A 23,021-nucleotide genomic window follows, 5' to 3' on the forward strand; every position below is an offset into this window, starting at 1 on the left:
TTTGAGTTTTTCTATAGCCATCTTTGGTCCTAAATGTGGGAAAACACATTATGTAGCACTGAAAATACCTGTTCTTTTGTGATGCTCTGCAAGTAAAATAGAAAAATATAGTGCATTTTCAAAGTATTCAGAGCCCACTACAGAGAAATGTGTGTACAAAACAAGACAGTATAAATAAAATTTACAAGTTTTACAAAGGAACATTTACAGATTTTGTTTCTGTTGTTTGTTTGTGGATGCCCACATTATCAAACAAGACCAATTATGACCGATCCCTGGGATCTTTCTCTATTAAAATCATTATAAACAGCCCAATTCTCTTTGGAAGTACAACAGTTCAATTCTGGGGTAGTTCATGATTTTCGTAACTTTTGAAAGCAGTACTCACAATATGTATACATTCCTGAAATAGCTATAAAGACATTTAATTATTGCTTGTGAAATTCTAACATGTAATCAAATAACATGGAATAATAAATAAAGCTGAAAGGAAGTCAGATCCTTCACCTCTTTTGGCCATGGTAATAAGTGTTCTTTCGCTCAAGTTTCTCATATCAGCGTTCACAAATTAAATTATTTTTTTCTTTAACTGCATTGGTGATATCCTGTGCAGCAAATTTGTTTTGGAAGGTGAAAATTGTGAACTGCCCCTTGTATCATGCTTCAGAGTTCTAATATAAAACTTAATTCTTTCTTCTTGTGTTTGGACTGCATTAAACAGAACGGGATATAAAATATATGCCAACTATTTCCCCTAAATTTCCTAATGTCACAATATTGAAAAAAATCTTGATGTGCTCACACTAAATTTTAGATAACACTGGATAGTTCTTGCTTTCAGAGACTTGCCTTCACCAACATTCTTTAGATGAAGTGCCTCATACTTTTTCAATGGTCATAAACTTACAATTTGAGTTGTTTTTGTTTAGTAAATTCTGTCTAGTAAAATCACTTAATAAACAATCAGTTAAAAGTGCCTTATAGTATCTATGGATCATTATTGCTTTTTTTGTTGAAAAGATAGTGTTATCTTCTCTTTACAAAAAAAATTATTTTTAAAAAATATCAGAGCTCTTGGCAACTTGCATTTCCTCGACTACCTGCCAATTAGCAAACAATATCAAAACAGCACTGATTAAAGAAAACAAAATGGCACAAGAAAGGATACCAATGTTCTGACAGAGATATCTTCAATCATGCTATGTTTTTTTCTTTTTTTAATTTGAGATTCTTTCAAAAGTACCCAGTGTAGTAATGTGTCATAGAGTAACACTAAAAAGGTCCAAAGCTATAAACAACTTTCTAAAACAAAGTCCTTATGAAGAATAAACACAAATGATTTTAAAAAGGAATAGTCTGAAATCACATATTTGAGGAAAATATTTCATTGATTTTAACAATAAGATCATGATTTTATTTGACAAATATATTCTTTCTTAAATTCTTTATGTACATTTTAAAAAGTCTATACGATAAAAAGGAGGTTAGAGAGCTCAAGGTGTTTGGATGTTTTTCAGGTAGTACTTTGTTTATTGTCACTGCTGTTTTCCTGGCCACCAGTGGTGGATCCTAAATTCCCTTTTTATATGTTCCGGTGGCACTTAGGAGTTTAAGTCTTTAGGTGCTTCTTCAATCTTCTCTTCACTGCAGAAGGGGCCCAGGACCTCAGCTGTCTTGTAGCAGCATCCTATGAGTACACCGAAGGCCAGCACTGTTCTCTCCAGCCCGTAACTTCCCGCATGAGGGAGAAACGCTCATCACACCTGGATGCCAGTCCCATGTAAGTGAAGCATTTGTGCTCTCATAGTCTGAATGCTGCTCATGATTTTCTTCTGATGGCCAACCAGTGTGATCCCTAAACTCATCACATCACTGAAAAAGACAAATGCATTTTTTATTAGTTACCTTACCCAGAATTTATTCGGTAGTGAACTGTCGTCAGCTCTTCAATTACATAAACTGTGTATCTTAAGCAAACAGACCCCATCTTGGTGGTCTTGGGGGTTAGGACCACATTCCTGCAGAGGCTCAGGTCAGCGTGCCTGCCTCAGCGTTCTCCTTTGTGTAAACTTCCTGCTCGGGCTCTCAGTTTGTTGAGATATTTTTTAAGTGATATGAAATTTTACATAAGAAATTATTAAAGTTTTAAAATTATTATTAATTTAAGATTAGGAAATGTTAGTTGAAACATTGTAATCTTGAACCTAAGTGAAATTCAAAAGAAATTAATTATTAAAATATGTATATAGTAGGAACAGAAACAGTTCTGGCCTCCATTAGAACAAGAATCATCATTGATCATAAAAATTTTGATACTGAGTTTAATTATATGGTAATTCTGAGCACATTATTGGCCATATACTTGCTTTTAGTTCGGTTCAATCATTTTTTAAAGAGTACAATACCCATTACACATGCTTAATAGCTTAAATCTGACATAAGCTAACTGGATCTATGTATGTACTTTTATCTTTCTTAATAGCCAGAAAGATTGGGCTTAAGTATTCAAGAAGCTAAAATATAGCAACAGGACAGTGCCATAGTATTTCATAGCCATGGTTTAATAAGGCTTTGAGAAGCAAAGTTTTTAGGGGAGTAGATAGAGGGAATTGTGCCAGCTCTACCCATGTGGTGACTAGTAGAAAACTACACAAGATAGCGTGCACACTCTTAAATTCATGTACATGCCATTCCTGACCCCGGAAAGCAGTATCTGATTGCTGGCCTTCATTTCATCTGAAAAGTGTGAATCCTTCTCACAACAGCACCTAAAAAGGACCCCAGTAATGGAATCTTGATAATTGTTTTCCATTTTTAAACACATTGACTGAGAGAAACTGCATCATCCTTAAGAGTTATGTTGCAGCCAAAGAAGGCATAGTTGGGAATATTAAATAGTGTTCATAAGGCCACAAATCAGGGATGGAGCCAAAGCAGAAAACCAGTTTTTACTTCCAAATCACAGCAATTTCTAAGTTGTTTTATTAGGTGATTCTTTAGGAAAAAGAATTTTTGACTCAATTCATCAACACTTTCCAATAGGTAAATTAAACTAAACTGTTACAATAGTTACAGTGAATTAAATGGGCTCCTTTGACCTCTTTGGAAAATAATTGTATTGAGTGTCCTAATGCATTTTGGTGTTGGGTTTGAAACTTTGAGACTTTTTAAAAAAAGACTTCTATTTATTTATTTTTAGAGAAAGGAGAAGGGAGGGAGAAAGAGAGGGAGAGAAATATCAATGTGTGGTTGTCTCCCACGTACCACCTGTTGGGGACCTGACCCGCAGCCCAGGCATGTGCCCTGACTGGGTGGGAATTGAACCAGTGACCCTTTGGTTTGCAGGCTGGCACTCAGTCCACTGAGACACACCAGCCAGTGCCTGAAACTTTGAGGCTTTTAATGTCTGATACAAAAGTGGTGAAAGAAATCTTTCTTTGCAGTGGAGAAAGATTAGGAACCTAATGATATAGTAGTTAATGAAAAAAGAAAGTCTCACTGAATGATGTTTAGAGTACAGGCTGTTGAGACAAATTAGCTACCACTTAACTGAGTCAGTTTGGGGAAAACACATTCTCTGAGCCTTAGCCTTGTTGTGTGTGAAACTATTGAGTTAACAAAACTGTTGCTGTGAGGATTAGAAAAGATACTATATGTTAAAATGTCTATTTAGCATAATTCCTGGCACACAGGAGGCACTTATTAAAACATGCATTTCTCCATGGTTTTGTTGTTCATGCCTCTTTTATATAGCTTGACTGTATAAAGCTTGCATTGTACCTAATACATTCTTAATTATAATTTTTAAAGTTTAAGCTTACTCAATAGTCATTCTGGCAACTGATTCAAGGGTATTGTAGCCGGCTGCTGTGAAGTTATCTTTATATCTTTCCATCTTAATAGCTTGTAGCCATTCTCCAATTGAGCAAAATGTAGTAAAGTCTGGAGTGTTTTGATCCAGAAGAGGGCTTATTGGCCTAGATAAAAATAAAACAAAAAAACAATTTTTTTTTTTTCATGAACTACTAAGGAAGAAGGTCTTATACTATACAGAAGTAAGGGTATAGAGAATAAAATTACATATTGTGATTTGTGTTATTATAATACTTAGAAATATAAAACATAAAAGTATAAATATTAAAATGAATAGATATGCTAATAAAATCTAATGCGTAAAGTTTACCCAATAACTACAGACTCCAAAATTTATATTTTACTTATATATGATGGTCACCAGATTGTACCTTTTATGCATTTTAAAAGTACAGCCAACAGTATTTGTAATCAGTAAATACGTGTTCATTTGCTTTTCCAAAAGTAACTGGAAGTAAAGGAAGCACATTTGGCCGTGGACTGACTGGTTTAGAAAAGGAGGCTGCTGTTAAGACACTATGTGTCCACTGTACTGAGGGCACCCACATGAGCACCTTGGGAGCTCATACTCTTTCACAAGGGCCTAATGGGCTGACTACCAGTCCAGACCACAGAATCAGGGATACCTGGCAGCTGAGGCTGAATAACTACTAATATGCATAATAATGGAGGAAGCCAAATGCAAAGAATGGAGTGTTTCAGACTTTTTTAAAACCTTATCTACTTCTTTAATCATGTATTGAATTACTTTTATAAATGTTAATATCAGAGAATCATTTTAGTAACTCAAAGCAAAACAATAAAATAGATACTATGTAACAAAATTAGGGCAACAGTAATAAAAGGTCACATCATAATAAGAATGTGAAAATGCAAAATGCCACCTAATTACAAAACTCCAGTTTAAAAAGTTTTCTAAATGACAGCCAATCATATCTACTATAACTTTTAAGAAAAAAAGCAATAATAATTAATAGATCTCTTTAAATGCCAATTAGGGAATCTGAAAAAAACCCCCACAAAACTTCTGCAAACACAATATACTTAATACAGATTTATAATTTAACACAAATGTCAACTTGTCATTGGGGTGGGGCCGATGAGATAAATGGATCACGTGCACATTTTAATTTCTCCCAGTTTCCATTCCTTTAGGTATTCCTTACCTACTACAGGTTCCCAAGGGTGTTTTCAGACTATTTGGGTTTCGAATCATTTTGTCTAGAATTCCAACTATCTGCTCAAACTTTGGCCTTTCGGAGCGTTCCTTTTGCCAACAATCCAGCATCAGCTGGTGAAGACCAGCTGGGCAGTCCATGGGTGCTGGTAAACGATAACCTTCTTCTATTGCTTTTATAACCTAATAGCCAAAAGGACATAAAAAATATTACTGAATGAGGTTCACTTGTAATTAAATTAATTGCCTAGTAAGCAAAGTGATTTACCCTGATAAAAGTGAAGCATACTGCTTTGCAAAAGACTTTTTTTTCCCCCAAAATATCCATGAATATTAAGCATGTTATTAATGGGTGCATAAAGTCAGGATATAATGATATTTTTGTAGTTAATTCAGCAATCAAAAGCAGTAATTAAGTTCACTCAGAATGCAATAGTCAGAAAATTTTTTAATGTCATCCCAAAGGTTTTCAAAAGGAAACATGTTATGGAACTATTTTACTTGTCCAATATATAGCTGTGCATGTACACATTTCTCTATAAACTTATAAATTTTTCAAGATGTAAGAGGAAGTTCTGTGTTACCCAAAATGGAACCCTCCCAAGTTTCACTTTTTGCAAAGTTCAAATAACACTTTTAAACAAGATATAAAAATATGTGAATGTACTATGACAAAATATTACCAAGCACACCATTATTTTAAATAACATGAAGCTTGTATGCTCAGAAAGTGAATAGTGTTGTAAGATACAGTGGTGCGGGAGCCAATTTGCACTGGTTCCTGAAGGTGATTAAATTGCCTTGCTGCTCCAAGTTTAGCGACCTCACACTGGCATATTAAAACCAGCCTCGGGGAAGAAAGGGGACAAGAGTTCCACTAGGAAGTTGAGAAAGGTTACAAATCAGGGCTTTCCTACTCACAGAACTGGCTGTTAAACTTTTATCAGCATATAACTGCTTATTTATATCTAATAACAGCATAAAATGCTATTTACATCAAGTTTTGAATGTTAATGAAAAATAGGCTTCCATAAACATTTGTATGTGGCAATGAGAAAGCCTAAAATTACCTATTCAGAACTGTTTTTGTTTTTTTAAATTTATATGGAAAGAAAAACATAGAACTTGAAAAGCAGACATTGTCACAAACCTGAGCAGCTCAAGGAAAATAACAGGAAGACAAATGATGCAAATGATAAGGACTTGAAAAACATTATCATATTCAACGAGGATTAACAAATCCTTTGATACTGGCCTAATATCACAAAAATATAAGAAAAAAATGACTGAAAAAAAAGATGACTATGAGTTTTTGAAGAAAGTAAGGCCAAAGGTACGCGGATAATAAGCTGGCTTTAAGAAATGTTGATTAACTTAATATTTGAGGAAACTATGTCCTTAAGATGCTTGTTGATATTCATGAACAGCACGTACAAATGTAAAAGGTTGTAGGGTGCAATGAGTAAAGTAGTAGGTATCAATAATTTTTTAGAGAAAACCCTTTGTTTAGAAAAGTCCATTTGGATTTTTAAAAATCTATATATGCAAATTGATAAAGTTTAAAAAGTAAATAAAGTAACTTAATTACAGTAATGTTTTCTTTAGGGGAGAGTGTGAATGCAGTGCCCCACTATCGCAAATTATGCAGCTGATTTTCCCATATTTGAATTGCACAGGTCAGCACACCCGGAGTGCAATGGGTGAGCCTCGCCCTGGGAAAACCACCTTTTGTCATTATGGTGTCTCCCCTGCAGTAAGCATTAATTACAGTAGTTTTTGAGGAGTACGGTGAATATAAAATCCTCAGCTCAAATTCTCCCCTGCTCACTGATTTATACATCAGTTTAATAGACATCTTCATCTGGGTTTTCCATAAGCATCATACACACCTTATAAGCAAACATACAAAAATGGTGACTCTGTAAAGATCACAAAAATATAACTATAGGAGAAATTAAATTAAAAAAATTAAATGGAAACAATTTCATGGGGTTTTGTACAACATTGCAGTGACAGCACTATACTTGGATTCATAAGCACTCTATGTTCAACAACTTAGGTAAAAGCAAAAAAGAACGTACTTCAGAAAGCTGGGTTAAGTTGTTTAAACAAATTATGCAAAAGTAAATAAAAAGCTTCTAAAAACTTTATTATTCAGAACAACCAAATAATAAACAATTGGGGGGCATGTTTTATTTGGGAAAGGAATGGCTTTCCTTGCATTTGAGGTTGCTTGCGTTTGAACATACGCAGTGTCTTTCTGACTTGACAGGACTCCGTTCCCATGCCCATAACATTACTGCGGTCCTAGTTATCACTTCCTACACTGTTTCCCTGCTGCAGTGTGTGCTCCTTATGACGTCCAGAAAGAAACAATGCCGGTAGAAAGAGCTTTCCTTTTTCCTTTCCCTCTAAATGATCTTTTAAAAGGAAAACCTAAATCTTTTCATGACCCTTCTGACCTAATGCTCTTCAACAGCTCTCCCATAAGCTTCTCTAGTTTTGAACACAAGGACTTCTTAAGTCTCTGTGTCCATGAACACAGTATAGTACCATTTAATGACTCTTATAGAAATAAAAGAGTTAAACAACCCCCATAGCTTCTTATTGTGTTATAGGAATTTCATGATTCTTATTATAGCACAGAAACAACATTTATTGCAATATGAAATGAAACTTCTAGTTCTTAAAGATATAGCGGTTTACACATTTTTAATGGAGCAGCAGCAGTATATAACTTTTAAAATAAGATGTTCTGGATTGGGAATCAATTTTGGGAGCATGATGCTCCCAGCAACTATCATGGCCTCACAGAAGCATGCTAGAGATGCTTACTGGGAACCTCGGCCTCTGCAGAGCACAGTTTGGCGTGCGTGCCCTTTGAGCACTAACCAGCCCACGGGATGATTCGGGCCTGAACTGAACCTAGAGGTTCTGCAGTTTTTAATTTGGTTAGCTTCACTGTATTTCCAATTAGGAAAATAAGAATTACTTTCTTTAGATCGTTATGCGTTCTTGGAAACAACAAGGCACACGGGTATGATGGCTGAACCTAGATTTCTTAGAGCATTACATAATTATTCACGTAATACATTTAAAACATCTTTTTGTGAAATTATCAAAAATACCTTGATTTTGCCTGTCCAGATCTAGCCTTAGTATTGTACTAAAAGTCAAATAAAAAAACATTTATGAGCAATTTCTAATTCTAGATAGTTCCCTGAAGAATAAGAGGAGACTAGAGTAAATGCCATCTAAAAAAATAACCAAACACCACTGGGATACAATACGGAATACTGGTATATACTGTAACAAATTACTTAGAAATAAGAACAAAAGTTGCTTGTTGTGTAGCGTTTCAGAATGATTATAGTATGGCCGTTGCCATTAAGAAAAAAAGAAGCCCAGAACGACCCGTGATAATGAGCCTGTATTAACACAAAATGGTGTATAACAGGATTGGCTTCTCTTCTCTGTTTATGACTATTTTATTTCATTAATGTCACATGGCATAACCTATATTTTATATAATTAAATATTTTGGACCCCACTTACAAGATTATGGCAAAGTTTTACCAAAAAAAAATCACAATTTTGTTTTTATCTTAATATAAAAAAATACAAAGACATAAATTAGTGGGGGCTTTTAAAAGGAAAAAAAAATGAGGGCTCACAAATAAATTTAGTTAGAACTTGATATATTTTCAAATCTCACAAATGTCTTAAAATAGACCATTTCAAGAATTTATCTTTATGTCCCATATATTTACAGAAGCTTATTTTTTATCATCCTATGTCTATCTACTAGTAAAGTTAAAATTTTATTGGCCTAACCCAAAGTGAGAAAAAAATAACTTTATTTAGTAATATACACAGAAAAAAACCTAATCTATACAATGAAGAACTCCGAAATTTGAGAGTAATAATGTTATTTGAATTAATTAAGACATAAATTCAATTAAAATACAGCTGGTGTGACGCTAATTATGACTATTTTCAATTTCAGTAATATTTATTACTTTAGACTGCATTTTACATATATATGAAGATTTTTCTGTGAAAGGGCTATACATCTGCAGATTTTTAAGAAGAATGAAAACTGGAAACTAATTTAGAAAACTTCGCCTTGATTTTGATAGCAAATAACTAGGTTCTAACTGCTTCTATTTAGTAGAAATTCAAGAAATTTACAAGTACATGAAAATAAAATGAGCTTTCATACAGTGTTAATCAAGTCATAAAGCATTTGGGTGTGTGTATCATTATACTTATGCATATAACCTTTCCCAAGTTTTTCTTGCTCACAGACATGTCTAGAGTGTGACTAAATCCTCCTGGCAACTATCTACCTCAACTGCATTCTACAATACCCCTTTTCTATTTCTTCAGCGTGATCAAAGAAACCTCCCTTTATTCAGCATTCAGCCAGGAATTTTGTGAACTTGCTTATAAACATAACCATCAATTTACTGCTTATTTTCATGGCATCTTATTAAAAGTGCTTTAAAATCTAAGGCATTTGATAGGTGGGGGCTTTCTAAATTCCTGACAAATCCCTAGCAACTCCATTTAAACAATATAAAGTGAATTGATTCACTTAATAAATCAATCTAAGTTAATTAAAAAAAAGATATATCTGAAGTTCTGATGAAAGCAAACTTCCCAGGAAACACAATATAGTCTCTTATACACAGGATTTCCATAGGAATGGGGAGGCTGAGAGGTGTCAGGTCTCTCCACGAACTGTTACCAGAGACCCCAAGGAAAAAAACCTTTTATCTAGAGAGTGGTTTACCAGAAGGGAATTATTCTAAAATTACCCAGGTTTTTCACCATTGAAAAGGATACATACATAATTACTCAAATAGCAGTTGAACAATACAAGTGTGATATAACAAATATTACCCTATAAGAAGATTATTAACGTGAATTTCATTACAAAAACTGAACTGCACAGGTAATCTCTTACTATTATACAAACTTGTCTCAGGATTTAATAATTCAGACCTTCAGAATGAAAAAAGAAAAGATGGTGCTAATTGTTCTATGTCAGAACTCAATTTCATTCTATATATATTTGAATGTGATCAATAAAAATATTAATTTTTGATGTACTAATTATGTGTTCATGATATGTCATTTTCAAGAGAATAAAGAACAATACTTAGGGAATTCTAAAAATGAAAACTGAAGATATTTATTTCTTCTTCATCATTTCTATTATTTGTTTCTAGAAGTTAAGTGAACTTTGAATTTATCTTACATTCCTGTCATTCCCTTTATGTTTGAATCTAGTACAGAAGGAAGGTGTCAAAAGAAATGCAACTCTACTGAGTGTCTAGGGAATGTAAATATTTCTCTTCCTCTGCCCCAAGGATGTTTGCCCTCATCTTGACAGTCCATGAAATCTTTGACACTGAGACCTGTCAAATATTAACAACTTTGCCTCTGCCAACAGACTCATCATTTAGACTTTTATCTTTGAAAAACAAAAACAAAAACTAAAAATAAAAAAAAAGGTTTCATGTCATCTCTCAAATTAAAATACCAAAAGATTTAAGTGATTTAAAAGCTTCACCTTTTTAGGGTGTGAACTATTCAGGTAACATACAAATTTGTAGGAAAATATGTGGAAAATAACTTTACCAGCAGTCTGACTTGACTTTAGTTGCCTAAAAATAACTCTAAGTTTTAAGAACCATAGACACTCGACATGAAAATTCTAAAATCAAAAACAAAGATATTGATTTAATATAACAATGTTTATGATCTCTTTTTGAAAAATGACATAATTTTAACTTTAGTCAGCTTCTCTCTCTGTCCATGTTTACAGAATCAACTAATCCAGTTTGGTAGTCACATCTTTCTTCTATATAGCAATACAAACTTTCCTCAAGCACTACTTATTTTTCACTCTACCCCTCAAGAACATGCATTTGTAACATTTTCAAATTCCTTCAAAAAAGCCTGTCATGAATTTGTCCCAACCTAATCCTCATTTTGAATCACTACCAATGTGCACATCTTTGTTATAGAAAAGTGAGTCTTTTGGTAGGTCCCCACACATCTCGCTAAGCTTTTGCTTCTGAACTTTCCAATGCGTTCCTTTTGAGAATTTTCTCATCAGCTTTAAACCAAGGTCTTCTTCAGATTTCTAGTTCCTAGATTCACACTTTCTCTTTCTCTACTTTTATCTAAGTTTCACTGACATTGTCAATAAGTTGAAGTATATAAATGTGACACTATTTGAAAGTTTCTGACCTACAAAAATGTCAGTTTCATAAAATTCATCCTAGGAGAAGCTAAAATTCGCATTCACTTAACCTGTATTGTTTTATAAATAGTTTCTTAGTGTGAGATATCTACCCCCAAGAAATGCTATCAGCTTCTTCTGTCAAAGAATAACAGCATGTTTTATGTCTTTGTATGTAATAGAATACACATTAATGAGTACTAGTTTCTTTGTTTTAGGAATTTCCATAGACACTTCCATTGTGATTACATTCTAAAATACCACTATGAAACACCAATCTTGATCATAAATAGGCTGTCTCATGAAATTAAAATTTAATTAAATCAATCAACAATTATGTGAACATATTTTCTCAGAACATTAAAGAAAGAGAAAAACAACCTTCAAAGACAAAACAAAACTAAACCCACTACCACAGACTTCTTTCCACTCCTCGCCATACATGATTATTTTACTTATATGATTCTCCTACTACAGCTGTACAAGCAAAGCATAATTATCTTTATTAAGGAGGAAATATCCTGTGTAGGGCTTTTATATCCAGAGGATTTAAATTAAAAAAAAATTCTTCAAAATGAAAAGCAAAATTAAATTAATTGAACTACTAATTTATGATTAATTATTATGGTAATTTGTGATATTGTATGTACTCAGCAATTGTATTTTTACAATTCTATAGAAGTTTCTTCTTACAAACCATTACCTACATGGTCCAATAATAATGAATATTAATGTATTAAATCCTTTTGGTTTAAATAGTGTAACACCTACATCTTGATTTGACATGTCCCAATAAGGTCTTTCTCCATAAGACATAACTTCCCACATGACTATTCCATAGCTCCATACATCACTGGCTGATGTGAATTTCCGGTACTGGATGGCTTCAGGTGCTGTCCACCTTACTGGAATTTTCCCACCCTGTTATAATAAGAAATCAACATTTTAAATATGTATAATAACTTATTTAAATAAATAATTTATAGCTGAACCACTGAACTATCATTAAACATCTATATATTTGTTTGGCAATTCAGCAGTATCACCCATATCCATCTTGAATCTCCCTTATGTCTATTTAAAGTTACTAGTCTGTTTTTTAAAATCATTACTAGATTTCATTTTAAGCAACTCAATGTAATGGGTCTTATGTGGTCTCAGGGCAAGAGTCAAAAAACAATGACTAATTTGGTAAGATAATTAGATGGAATGAAATATGGAATATTTAAGTAAACATTCACATATTTCCTTTTTATCTAGTCTCACAAGAGTTATAAGAATTACCATAGTTAACATTTTTTAAAAATCATTGTTTAAAAATTGAATTATAAATTATATTTTTTTGCTACAAGTATGAGTGCTGGTATGTATATTATGACATATCATTTACATGAACATCCCAATATGAGATAAGCATGTTGCCATTCTTACGATTTTCTCTCTTATCCTATATGTAGGTTGTAGAAGCAATAATGATTCTTCCAAAAGGAAAAAAAAAAGTAACAACAACAACAAAAAAGCTGAGATCAGTTTGCCTCTATTCTCCCTGTTAGTTTTGTACTACTAAAGCTTTGCTTTCTTGGGAGGAAAGTCTCAGGAATTACGAAGAGATGCAGTAATAGACTTTTTCTTACAGTCGTTGTATAGACGGCTTCTGGATCATCCTCTATAACCCGGGAAAGGCCAAAATCTGACACTTTACAAACAAGATTGCTGTTGACAAGAATATTGCGAGCTGCAAGGTCCCGGTGCACATATCCCATATCAGCCAAATATCTCATTCCAGCAGCAATCCCTCTCAGCATTCCTACTAACTGAATGACGGTAAATTGCCCATCATGTTTCTACAGGAAGACAAAAATAGAAGTCCAGTCAACTGTACTTTGAAAGGGAAAAAAAATCATCATGAAAATTATCTGCACATTAGTCATTTACTGTTGCATAACAGTAACTATTAATTAATTTTTCACAGACATTTGTGAAAAATGTAACAAATGTTGATTTAACTGATAGTCAAATACAAAAATGGAGTTTTGGTAATCAGATATGTATAATGATATGTTATTAATATTAATCATAGTTTCAGATGATACAAATACAAAAGTATACGCTAAATTTTTAGGTGAAAGTTAGGGGATGGAATTCCAAACATATCCCTGACAGCTAAGTGTTTTCCTCACTAGCTATAAAATTATATAAATTACCCAAAAATATAAAGGTGTGAATAAACATATATTAAAATATTTTCTACCAATGGTAAAAAAAAGGGGGATAGATTTTTGATTAAAGATAAACTAAAAAATGATTATATTGGCTCACTTTATTCTCATTTTACAATTTTTCCTGTTTTGTTGTTAGCAGAAAAATTAGTTGCAACAAAGAGTCTCTAAAATAGATGTACTAGCACATTGGACTGGAGAACCTATTTGTAGCTCGACTGACTATCATATATTTACTAACCGCAGGTGTCTCCAACTGAATTACAAATAGGGTGCATGAGGCCACTGGTTTGAGTTGATTAACTTGCTAGGTGATGCTTTCCTCCAGAGAGCTGCTAGTTAAGCATGTCATAAAGATGCAGCAATGCAAATTTCTCTGTCTTCTGAATGTGTGTAAGTCTAGGTTGAATGTATCATTCTAGATAATGTATGATAACTCTGCATATCCTGGTATTGCTTAGATTATTTTCTCTTTGCCAGTAAAAAAATGTTAACATGTACTCATATTCTTAGGTGAAAGTCTCTGAGAATAAAATCACAAATGTTTATATACTTAGAATATGTCATTTATAAAAATAACCAAATACTATTAATTTAAAAAGTGTTAACGACTCTATGCTCAATATTTACCTAACAATATACATGGTCCCAAAGAGCAGAACTCAGATCATAGAGCCAACATTAAGTGGTTACTTCACACTTTGTTTTTCTTTGTATCACTTCTGCATGTATAGTTGTACTACAGAAGTAAAATGCTACTCTCTGCCCTGTATCAAATTACAAGGCTTCAAATATCTTCTACTTGAGATAACATATTAACAGAAACTATTTTTGTTAGGTACGTTGTATCAGTTACATAATCAAAAAGCCTGTAGTTCAATATAGTCTAAAACTCTGGTTTTTAATCTGCTTTTCAAAGACAACTTTCTAACTTATTAAAGTTTATAATGCTCACATTTTGCACTGCAAAAAAGAAAAGTTCAGGAAATTATTTTGGTTGCATATATATAATATATTTAGAAGGGAAGAATAATTTTGCTACTTACCCTGAGAAATGCATCTAGGGCTCCATTTTCCATGAATTCTATTACAATCATGACAGGTTTCCCTAAAATTAAAAATATATATATGTAAGAAAATAAAAGTGTTGCTTCAGAAACTACAACCTCAACTTTAGGGTTATTCCTTTTTTCATCCCAGATAAAACACATAGTGTCATTTAGAAAGACTCAATGTGTGAGCTATGAGTGTTTCAAATATTTCCAGTGCGCCGCTAAGGTCAAAGAGTCATTAAATGTCTGGAACATGGTCACGAGTCATAAAGTTTAACAATAAAAATCAGTGTGTTCTTCTGACTCCTTCTTTGTGAACAAAACTCAGAGAAAATGACACTTTATATATAAAATGTGAAGACTAAACTGTATCACTTTTATGGCTTTTGAGCTACATGAGAATATTTATCAGTTGCTTTGTCTATCAGATTTACCTTTAATTCTAATCCTGCATCATTTGATTTTTTTTTTCCTGAGGTGGTGACACAAAAGAACTGTTTAGTTAGTTCATACCAAGAACAACATTCATTAGAAAATGCACCATGTTCATAATTTTGATTTTTTATTTTGTATGAAATGACACCAATTTCTGACAGTCCACTTGATAAATGAAAGAAATAATCAATATCTACCTCTTGTAACAACCCCTTCCAAATGGACAACATTTGGATGGTCAAACTGCCCCATGATGCTTGCTTCACATAGAAAGTCTCTGCGTTGTTTTTCTGTGTAACCAACTTTCAGGGTTTTTATGGCTACAGCAACATCTCTTTTCCCTGGAAGTTTCAAACGACCACTGCAGACTTCTCCAAATTCTCCTGAAGTAAGAGAACAGGCAGATGCATTTTAATTTAAGAAATATTTCCTCTCTTAGAGTAAATGTAAACAAGTCTTTAAGAGCACCTTTAAGCTTTTCTAAACTATCTGTTACACAAGGTACTATTTTATTTTATTTTCGTCATCACCATTTATCCCACCTTTACCCTCTTCCATGTCCACCCACCCCCGTCTCCCCCACAACCACCACACCGTTGTCTGTGTCTATGACTTCTTTCTCTTTTTTCCCCCTTTTTGTTTAATCCCTCACACCCAGCACATTCCCTAGAGCTGTCAGCCTGTCTCTGAGTCTGTGTCTCTATTTTGCTTGATAGTCCGGGTTGTTCATTAGATTCCACATATGAGTGAAATCATATACTTGTCTTGCTCTCACTGGCTTAGCAAGTATTTTTAACCAAATTAACAAAAACTCTTTCTAGGAACAAAATTTAGATTTGAAATATGTTGTATAATATACGTATACTGCCTTCTAAAGGTAAGAGCACATCGCAAATTCTAAACATTGCCTCTCCTTTTATTGTTTAAGGAGCAAATGGTTTTTAAAGAATTAAGAGTCTGGAATTCATACGCACTATGACTGCTAAATTGAAGACAGGTGGAATGAAAAATGTAAAATTATTATATAAGCACATTGTATTCAAAGAAACTAATATTCCCTTTAAATAATTCATACATATTAATTTTCTATATGGAATTAAATAGTACAAGGGCTACCTAATACCTATAAATACAAGAAAAAAGTATAAAAATGAAAGCTTAGTAAGAAGATGGTAAATCAAGAAAGAGGAAATGTATTCCAACAAAATTATGACACATTTAAATTTTTTAGAATACTACATCTTTTCTTAAACAACAGGCCAAAAACTCGAAAAAACAGGTTATGAAAAAAACCGTATTTTAAAAACCTAGCAGAAGACCAAAGATACACAGATTATCTGTGCCACATGCTTCTCTTTTTACTTTTTTTTCTTAAGATTTCATAAACAAGTTCAGCCTCTTGTTTCCAACAGTTCAGGTAAATGTAAAAGTCCTATACTTGAGGTATAATTATTTGCCTGTCATTATGATGTATGACTTTCGATCTTGGCTAAATGGAATAGCTGAATAAGGAAGCTACAACAGCCTTACCTGCACCAATCACACGCTCAATTTTAATACAGGAGGCATCTAGCTCCTTGGCGAATTGATGGACAGCTCTATTTGGGTCTTCATAGGTTTCAGGGTCAATGTAGGTTTTGGTGCCTGGAAATTTAACTGTAATGATGTAAGAAAGCATGACTGTGATGAAGCAAAGCACTTATTGTGCAGTCAGCCCAGGAATGTCATTATGCAGAGTGCTCCTTGGAACAGTGAACTTGCTTCCACATCACCTGATTCACAGCACTTTTAACAGACTACTTCAGCCTGTTGGTGTATAGGTATTATCTGCAAGCTTCTATAGGTAACATAGGATCCAGCTCATAGGTTACTAACTGAGTTGCTTTTCCAGTAAATCAACAAAAGACATCATCAAAATTCTCTGACATGACTTATCAGACTGGAGGTTTAATTAAATTCACTGCTATCACAGCACAGTTCAAGCCATATTGAAGTTTGTAATGGACTTGGAAACACATTTGTAAATCTGTAAGTCAGTCAATCAATCAAATACATACACTGGGAAAAGAAGACATTTCATATACAGGTAGCTTACTACACTGACAGCAATATTAAAAACATTTAGACATCTTACTTATTCTTTTGATTTATTTTTTAAAGACCAACCACCGTTGACATATACATAAAATTAATACAAGATATGAGGGTTGCTATCACAGTCTCAGAGAGAAATATACTAAAAACACAGTTTCATTTTTACCTTACAGGGCAATAGAGGCCAGATGTACAAAGTCCAGAATAAAGTTAGAAAATTTACAATATTCCTGGGATCTGCTAACCACGTATGACACAATTTGAAAGAGAAGTGGTTCATATAAACTTTCAATTATAAGGCTCTGGAGGGAGGCAGCCAATATGCCTCAGAAAAGGTAGTCAAGATTCAAACAACATAGAGTCATAAAAGTTGCAAAAGTTAAAAATCTTCTTAAAATGCACCCAGAAGCATGCAGGTAACAGAAAATACTATGTTAACTTTAAATCAAATTCAATTACAATAATGTATTCCAATCAGTCACTTGGTTAAAGACAAAGATAAGATAAATAAGCATGTATTTGGTTATATTAATGCAATGAAAAGAATTACACTATATCCTCAAAAACACTTTATTGTTTTTAACAAAGCCACTGAACAATCTTTTCATTAAATCTTACTATTTGGAGAACAATATATTTCTTTATGTATTACACTGCAGCCTAACTCTGCTTATGTCATCACATTAACTTAAAATTATATTTTAAAAATAAACACATAACAAACAAAAAGAAGCAGAATGTCTAAAGGAAAATGGGACTTAAAAATCTTGATTTATTCTGCTGTAGTTGGTTGTTTATCCAAAATTGATTGTCTTAAACAATTATTGTTGCAGTTTATAAAACTGACAGATGCTCATTTGTTACTAAAGCTGAACATGAAAAAAAAAACACAAGAAGAAAAGAGAGAGGGGATAGAAAGAGAAAAGAGAGAAGAAGGAGTACAGGGAAGAGGGGGGAAGAGAGAAAGAGAGAAGGGAAGAAAACAATAGGTTAACCTCCTAGATCGGCAGGCAGATGGAGAATGAGCCATCTTCTCTCCTTTTATTCTCTTTCCTATTTTTTCTGTTTGTTTTGTTTTGCTTTGTGATAAGGGAGCTAGAGTGGAGGTAACCTTCTGCATCTCAAACGGGGTCTCTGATGGTTCTTTATTCAAGTTGTCATAAAACATTTTGACAGGCCAGAGCAATTTTGGCATAAAAACATGAAATACTGCCCAGCTTGGATTCAAAGACATTGTTAGAAGAAATGGTAGGAGGAAACAAAATGTAAATTGGAATTGCTTCACTAAACTCCTCCATTGTGTTTATATCTTTAAATGTAGCACTTGGGGCCATGGAGAGTTGAGGGTGCCTGCTACAAATGACTGGACATTCTATTAAATTCAGTGCTCTAAAAAGGTAGCGAAATGGTTGCTTTCATGTTTCCATAAAAATCCAATCTGGTGTCTTAGCACCTGAGAAAATTGTTTGTATACTAAAGCAATAAAAGGACACCAACTTGTAAATAGCTGGTGACCATAGTATTGTACTTAACATTTTTTAGATACAGTCATAAAATCAAATAAAATGCCTGGTCTCGTCAAATGATAAAAAAAGATATCCTGTAAAAAGGGTGATTCAAAAATATCAAGGACTTACCGGAATAGGATATGTTAAGTCCACTTTGTTTCATTATTCATTTAAAATGGAGTTTTAAAATAAAAAATATTGACATAATTTCTGAATATCCTAGTCTGTAGCTTATCTCAATTTAAGTCTGTGAGCTTTTTTGTGTTTTAGTAGCTAATTTACATTTCTCATGAATGTTAAATATCTTAAAACCACCATTGATATTTTTGCTCTATAGATGAAAACTGTATTCATCAAGCTAATCTTGTCTATGTTAGCAAGTAAAACAGGCAGCTTTATTTTTTTTCTAATTACAGACTTAATGTCAAATGTAAAAGAAGCAAATGGCATTAAAATATTAAAATTGAGTGATGACAAGCATAAGGTTATGCAAGTTTTACAGAAGCCATATTTCAATTAAACTTCTGCAATAACCTGAAAGCTAAAACCAAGTAAACTAAAATGTATTTGATAATTCAGAGATGTCTCAGGCATACTCAGTAAAAGAAACAAAAGTGACATACTGATTAAAGAAATATTAGATGATTCTGCCATCAAATTATTCACATGTGGGCAGAATCAGGGATTCCAGGAACTACAGTTTTATGTTACTCTTCTATGTACTTTTTAAACCGGAGATAAAAATTTAGGCATTCAAGTTGGGATTCTCTTCTTCCTGTCTGAGGAAGTGTTAAAAATGATTCCTCAGGTCATGAGAAAGAGGAAAAAAAGTAACTCGCATTTTTTTTTTCTGTACATCCTCTAAGTAAAACCTGCCTATGGCGTTCTCATCACTGAGGCTCACTCGTCACAGGCAAATCGCTGCTGTGCTAGCAAAAGGAGGCACAAACATTGGGAGCAGATCAAGTACTCCCAGAGGGGGAGGTAATGGAATCTCATTTATTCAGCCAGAATCACAGGGAGATTTCAGTTTTATGAGGCTTGAACCTTTTACAATTGGGATACCTTCCTAAAGTAAAAAAAGATCACACCACAAAATTGCTAGCGCTGTACCAGATCCTTAACAGGGGTTCTGTAAAAGTGAGAGGCCCTGGAGCTTCAACTTTGTAATAAAGCCATTTCTGGTCAAACCATTTACTTTAATTTGCAGTGTCCCCAATAACTTTCCTGCCTTCAGAGGTTGGAATTCTAGAGTTTCATAATCAATGTAGATTATCTAGACCTACTTTTATTTTGAAAACTAAAGTCATGGTAACTGTTAGTTCAACAAATAAAAACACATTAAAGAAACTGAGGAATAATAATAATAGCATTTACAATTTTTGTTTTTGAACACATTTTCTTGATTGATGCTTATATAATATTCTAACTTTAGAATGGATACATGACATGTCTTCTTAGATACTGACATAATGATTTAATAAATAACACAGTTATAGATATAATTCTTAGGCCATTTAAGAAATTTAGCTATGAAAAGTTCTAGTAAAGTTTATTGCTACTAAGAAAAATAATAAAAGTGTTCTTAATAGTTTCAAGGATTATCATAACTAAAATCATTTGACTGTTAGGTTTTTACTTTGGCTATCATTTCTTTCACTTGCCATCCACGTTGAACAAGAATAAGAGTAATGTAGATGGACATCTATTTTCTTTGGTTCCCTAAGCTCTCTTCTAAATATGGTTTCTAAAACAAATGGTGAAGAATCAGGTAACCCAAATCCACATTAAAACATTGGAGGATTAAAACTCATTATTATACCTTTGGTGTCTGGTAAAAGCATCTGCCAGGGGTAGACAATGTATAGTAGCTGAGGAGAAAGAGGTTCCTTAGCTTTTCAAGGTAGCATCACTCATTGGGTGAGAAATCCTAATTTGAAATGAATTCCTTAGCTAGGACACGGGTCATGCAAAATTTAATGGGTCATTATTGGAATAGTAGGAAACATTTGGTCAAAGTTTGCAAAAGGAAAAATTGTGACATTAAAGCAGCTTAATATCCTATGGTTATATTAAAATTTCTTATGAGGTTACATTTCAGAATATATTTTATTTTTTTAAAAATTCACACTATATGACTTTCATTCTTGTCAAATGCTTTAAGCAATACTTTGAGCTCATTATGTAATTTCAAGGATGATGCTTTAGGAATTTTTGTCATGCCAATATTAACAACCAGGTCCCTGTATTAACTGGGATATATAAAAGTAAAGAAAAACCAAACACTTACAATGAAAGTAAAGCTCTTCATCTCCTTCTTGGTCAGCTTTGCTATAACCACAGTGCCTGAAAAAATCAAATTTGTGACAGGCACAATCAATAATCTCACTTCATATATTTAAAATTATGTAAAATATACCTTAAGTGTTTTATAACATGCTAGTTAGATCTAAAAACTTCCTGCCTAGTTATAACCTAATAATAATATAGCAATTCATATGACTTAAAAAGGCACAGAATATAAAGTATTCATGCAAGACGATGTAGAAAAAACATATTTTGTACTCTAGATTTATCAGTGAGTTAATGTTATCTTAAACTTTTTTTTCTGGAAAACAACAACAGATTCTAAATAGCTTCCACAAATATTAACTAAAAGAATAAATTTACTCAATCAAAATTACACTACTTATCCTCTTAAACTAAAGGCAATAATTAAGCTCAAAGTGTATTTTGACTTTGGGAGTTAAGTTTTTAAACTTAATGTTTCTTATCAGACAAAGGATGTTTGCATCCACTATTCTATTGCACTAACCAATAAATAATGGGGAACAAAATTCTGAAAAATTTTGTCTTAGAGGTTAGAAGAAATTTGTGTTCTACCTCCTTCCAATGATGAAGCCAAAGACCATGAACACCAGAATGATGGTCCCTGCTACTGCAACCACTGCGATGATAATGACGGGGTTCTGTTCACTGGAGACAGCTGTAGCTGCAAACAGAGGACACAGGCTCAGACACCCTCCTACTGTGCAAGAGCTTGAGAGGTTACACAAAATCTTACCAACAAGAGACATCTGTGCTATGGAATGCACCTCTAATTTTAAATAAATGCATTATATTGTAACAATATAAATTTAAATGTTTAGTTTTGCTTGTTAAAGAAGTGGTAAGGACAATACTCTCATCTATTTTATATTCCTCAGCTATAAAAATGAAACCTATAATGAATGAATGCCTATCTCCTGCTTATTTGTTGGAAACTTAGTTATGAATCCGAGGTAGAGATCTTTGATCTATAAGTGCTATTAAATCCTTTCTTAGCAAGGTATGTGGTACACATGTCTGTTTTTCTGGAATATAAAAAAGGAATCAAAATACATACTCTCTGCATTTTTCAAAGCACCTTAAGTGCTTTATCTTTCATATTTTCAATATAAAATAAAAATCATCATGCGGTCATAGTAAATCATCATGAATTTACAATGTACCATAATTAAGGGAGAAGAGCTGAATTACTTTTATTAACTTGACAAAGTATGCAATATTCACATACGAGAGTTTATAGAGGAGGTTAGCTATTTATGCAAGAGCAAATTTTTGCCAAGTTCTTTAAAAACACTTCAGCATTACCTAATTGTAGACACTTCCTGGACAATGCTAAGTGATTCTTCTATGCTTATTAAGGCAAGCCCAGGTGGCCTTTCTGAGAGTCTCTTTGGGAAGAATATATGTTTACATGTCCTTTACAGCAGCCTCTGATTCCAATTCTTCATCAAGTTACACGGTCTTCCCACTTCTGTTTTCCACATTAGTGGTTTTACTTATAATGTAATTTGCAATCGTCTTATTTTCCCCAGAGTATATTCTCAATGCCACTATAAATTTCATAAAATAATCAAAGCAATATAAAACAATAAAAATGGATAGTGTAATAAATGATTCAATTTCAGATATCATATATAAGTTCAAACTAATAGTTTGCTTATTTCTGAAACAATCAATGGCTATAATCTGTAACTTACGGCAGGATGGAAAATACTAGTCGTCCTTTCTGGTGGCAAGGGACTGGGTCTCCAGAGCAGTAAATTATAGGTAGGCAGAGTTGTGTCTCACCACAATAGGCAGTGTCAAGTTTTTTTTTTTCCTTTAGTTTATCTATGTCTTCCTCCTTTTGATAACTCATCTTTTAACTTTGTATACCTATGCTAACTATAGACAGCTTTTGCACTGAAAAACAGTATCAATAGCTCTGATGTAATAGCTTCTGAATGAAGGTATTTGTGACACTCCCCCATTCAGCACCTATTGATTTACTCCCCAAGGGAACTAATTTAAGGAGGAAAAATACTTTTAAGCTTTCTTTCTGAATTACAACTTATTATGATTCAACAAAGAAAAAATGACTTC

General features: G+C 33.2%; 1 protein-coding gene and 1 non-coding gene across 5 annotated transcripts in view; both read right to left on the minus strand.

Moving 5' to 3' along the window:
- Positions 1–1,575: 1,575 nt before the first annotated feature.
- EPHA7 (EPH receptor A7) overlaps positions 1,576–23,021 on the minus strand; it is a 165,044-nt gene continuing 143,598 nt past the window's right edge. For 2 of the 4 annotated variants that reach the window (XM_054569728.1, XM_054569725.1), the window contains exons 8-17: positions 21,495–21,603; positions 20,902–20,957; positions 16,540–16,653; positions 15,207–15,392; positions 14,569–14,630; positions 12,938–13,147; positions 12,075–12,224; positions 5,040–5,233; positions 3,822–3,977; positions 1,576–1,872 (exon numbers count right to left, since the gene is read on the minus strand). In XM_054569728.1, coding sequence (XP_054425703.1) covers positions 1,758–1,872; positions 3,822–3,977; positions 5,040–5,233; positions 12,075–12,224; positions 12,938–13,147; positions 14,569–14,630; positions 15,207–15,392; positions 16,540–16,653; positions 20,902–20,957; positions 21,495–21,603 — 1,352 coding nt within the window. In that variant the 3' untranslated portion in view covers positions 1,576–1,757. Of the gene's footprint in view, positions 1,873–3,821; positions 3,978–5,039; positions 5,234–12,074; positions 12,225–12,937; positions 13,148–14,568; positions 14,631–15,206; positions 15,393–16,539; positions 16,666–20,901; positions 20,958–21,494; positions 21,604–23,021 lie in introns of all 4 variants that reach the window. The other 2 variants (XM_054569727.1, XM_054569724.1) reach the window with 1 other exon arrangement.
- Positions 6,653–6,811, minus strand: LOC129068074 (U1 spliceosomal RNA). Its single transcript, XR_008528886.1, has one exon. It is a non-coding gene; the product is annotated as a U1 spliceosomal RNA (small nuclear RNA).

This window comes from Pteronotus mesoamericanus, unplaced genomic scaffold (genome assembly GCF_021234165.1).
Source record: "Pteronotus mesoamericanus isolate MK-2021 breed Mesoamerican mustached bat unplaced genomic scaffold, CSHL_Meso_final contig_20, whole genome shotgun sequence".
Taxonomy (NCBI): domain Eukaryota; kingdom Metazoa; phylum Chordata; class Mammalia; order Chiroptera; family Mormoopidae; genus Pteronotus; species Pteronotus mesoamericanus.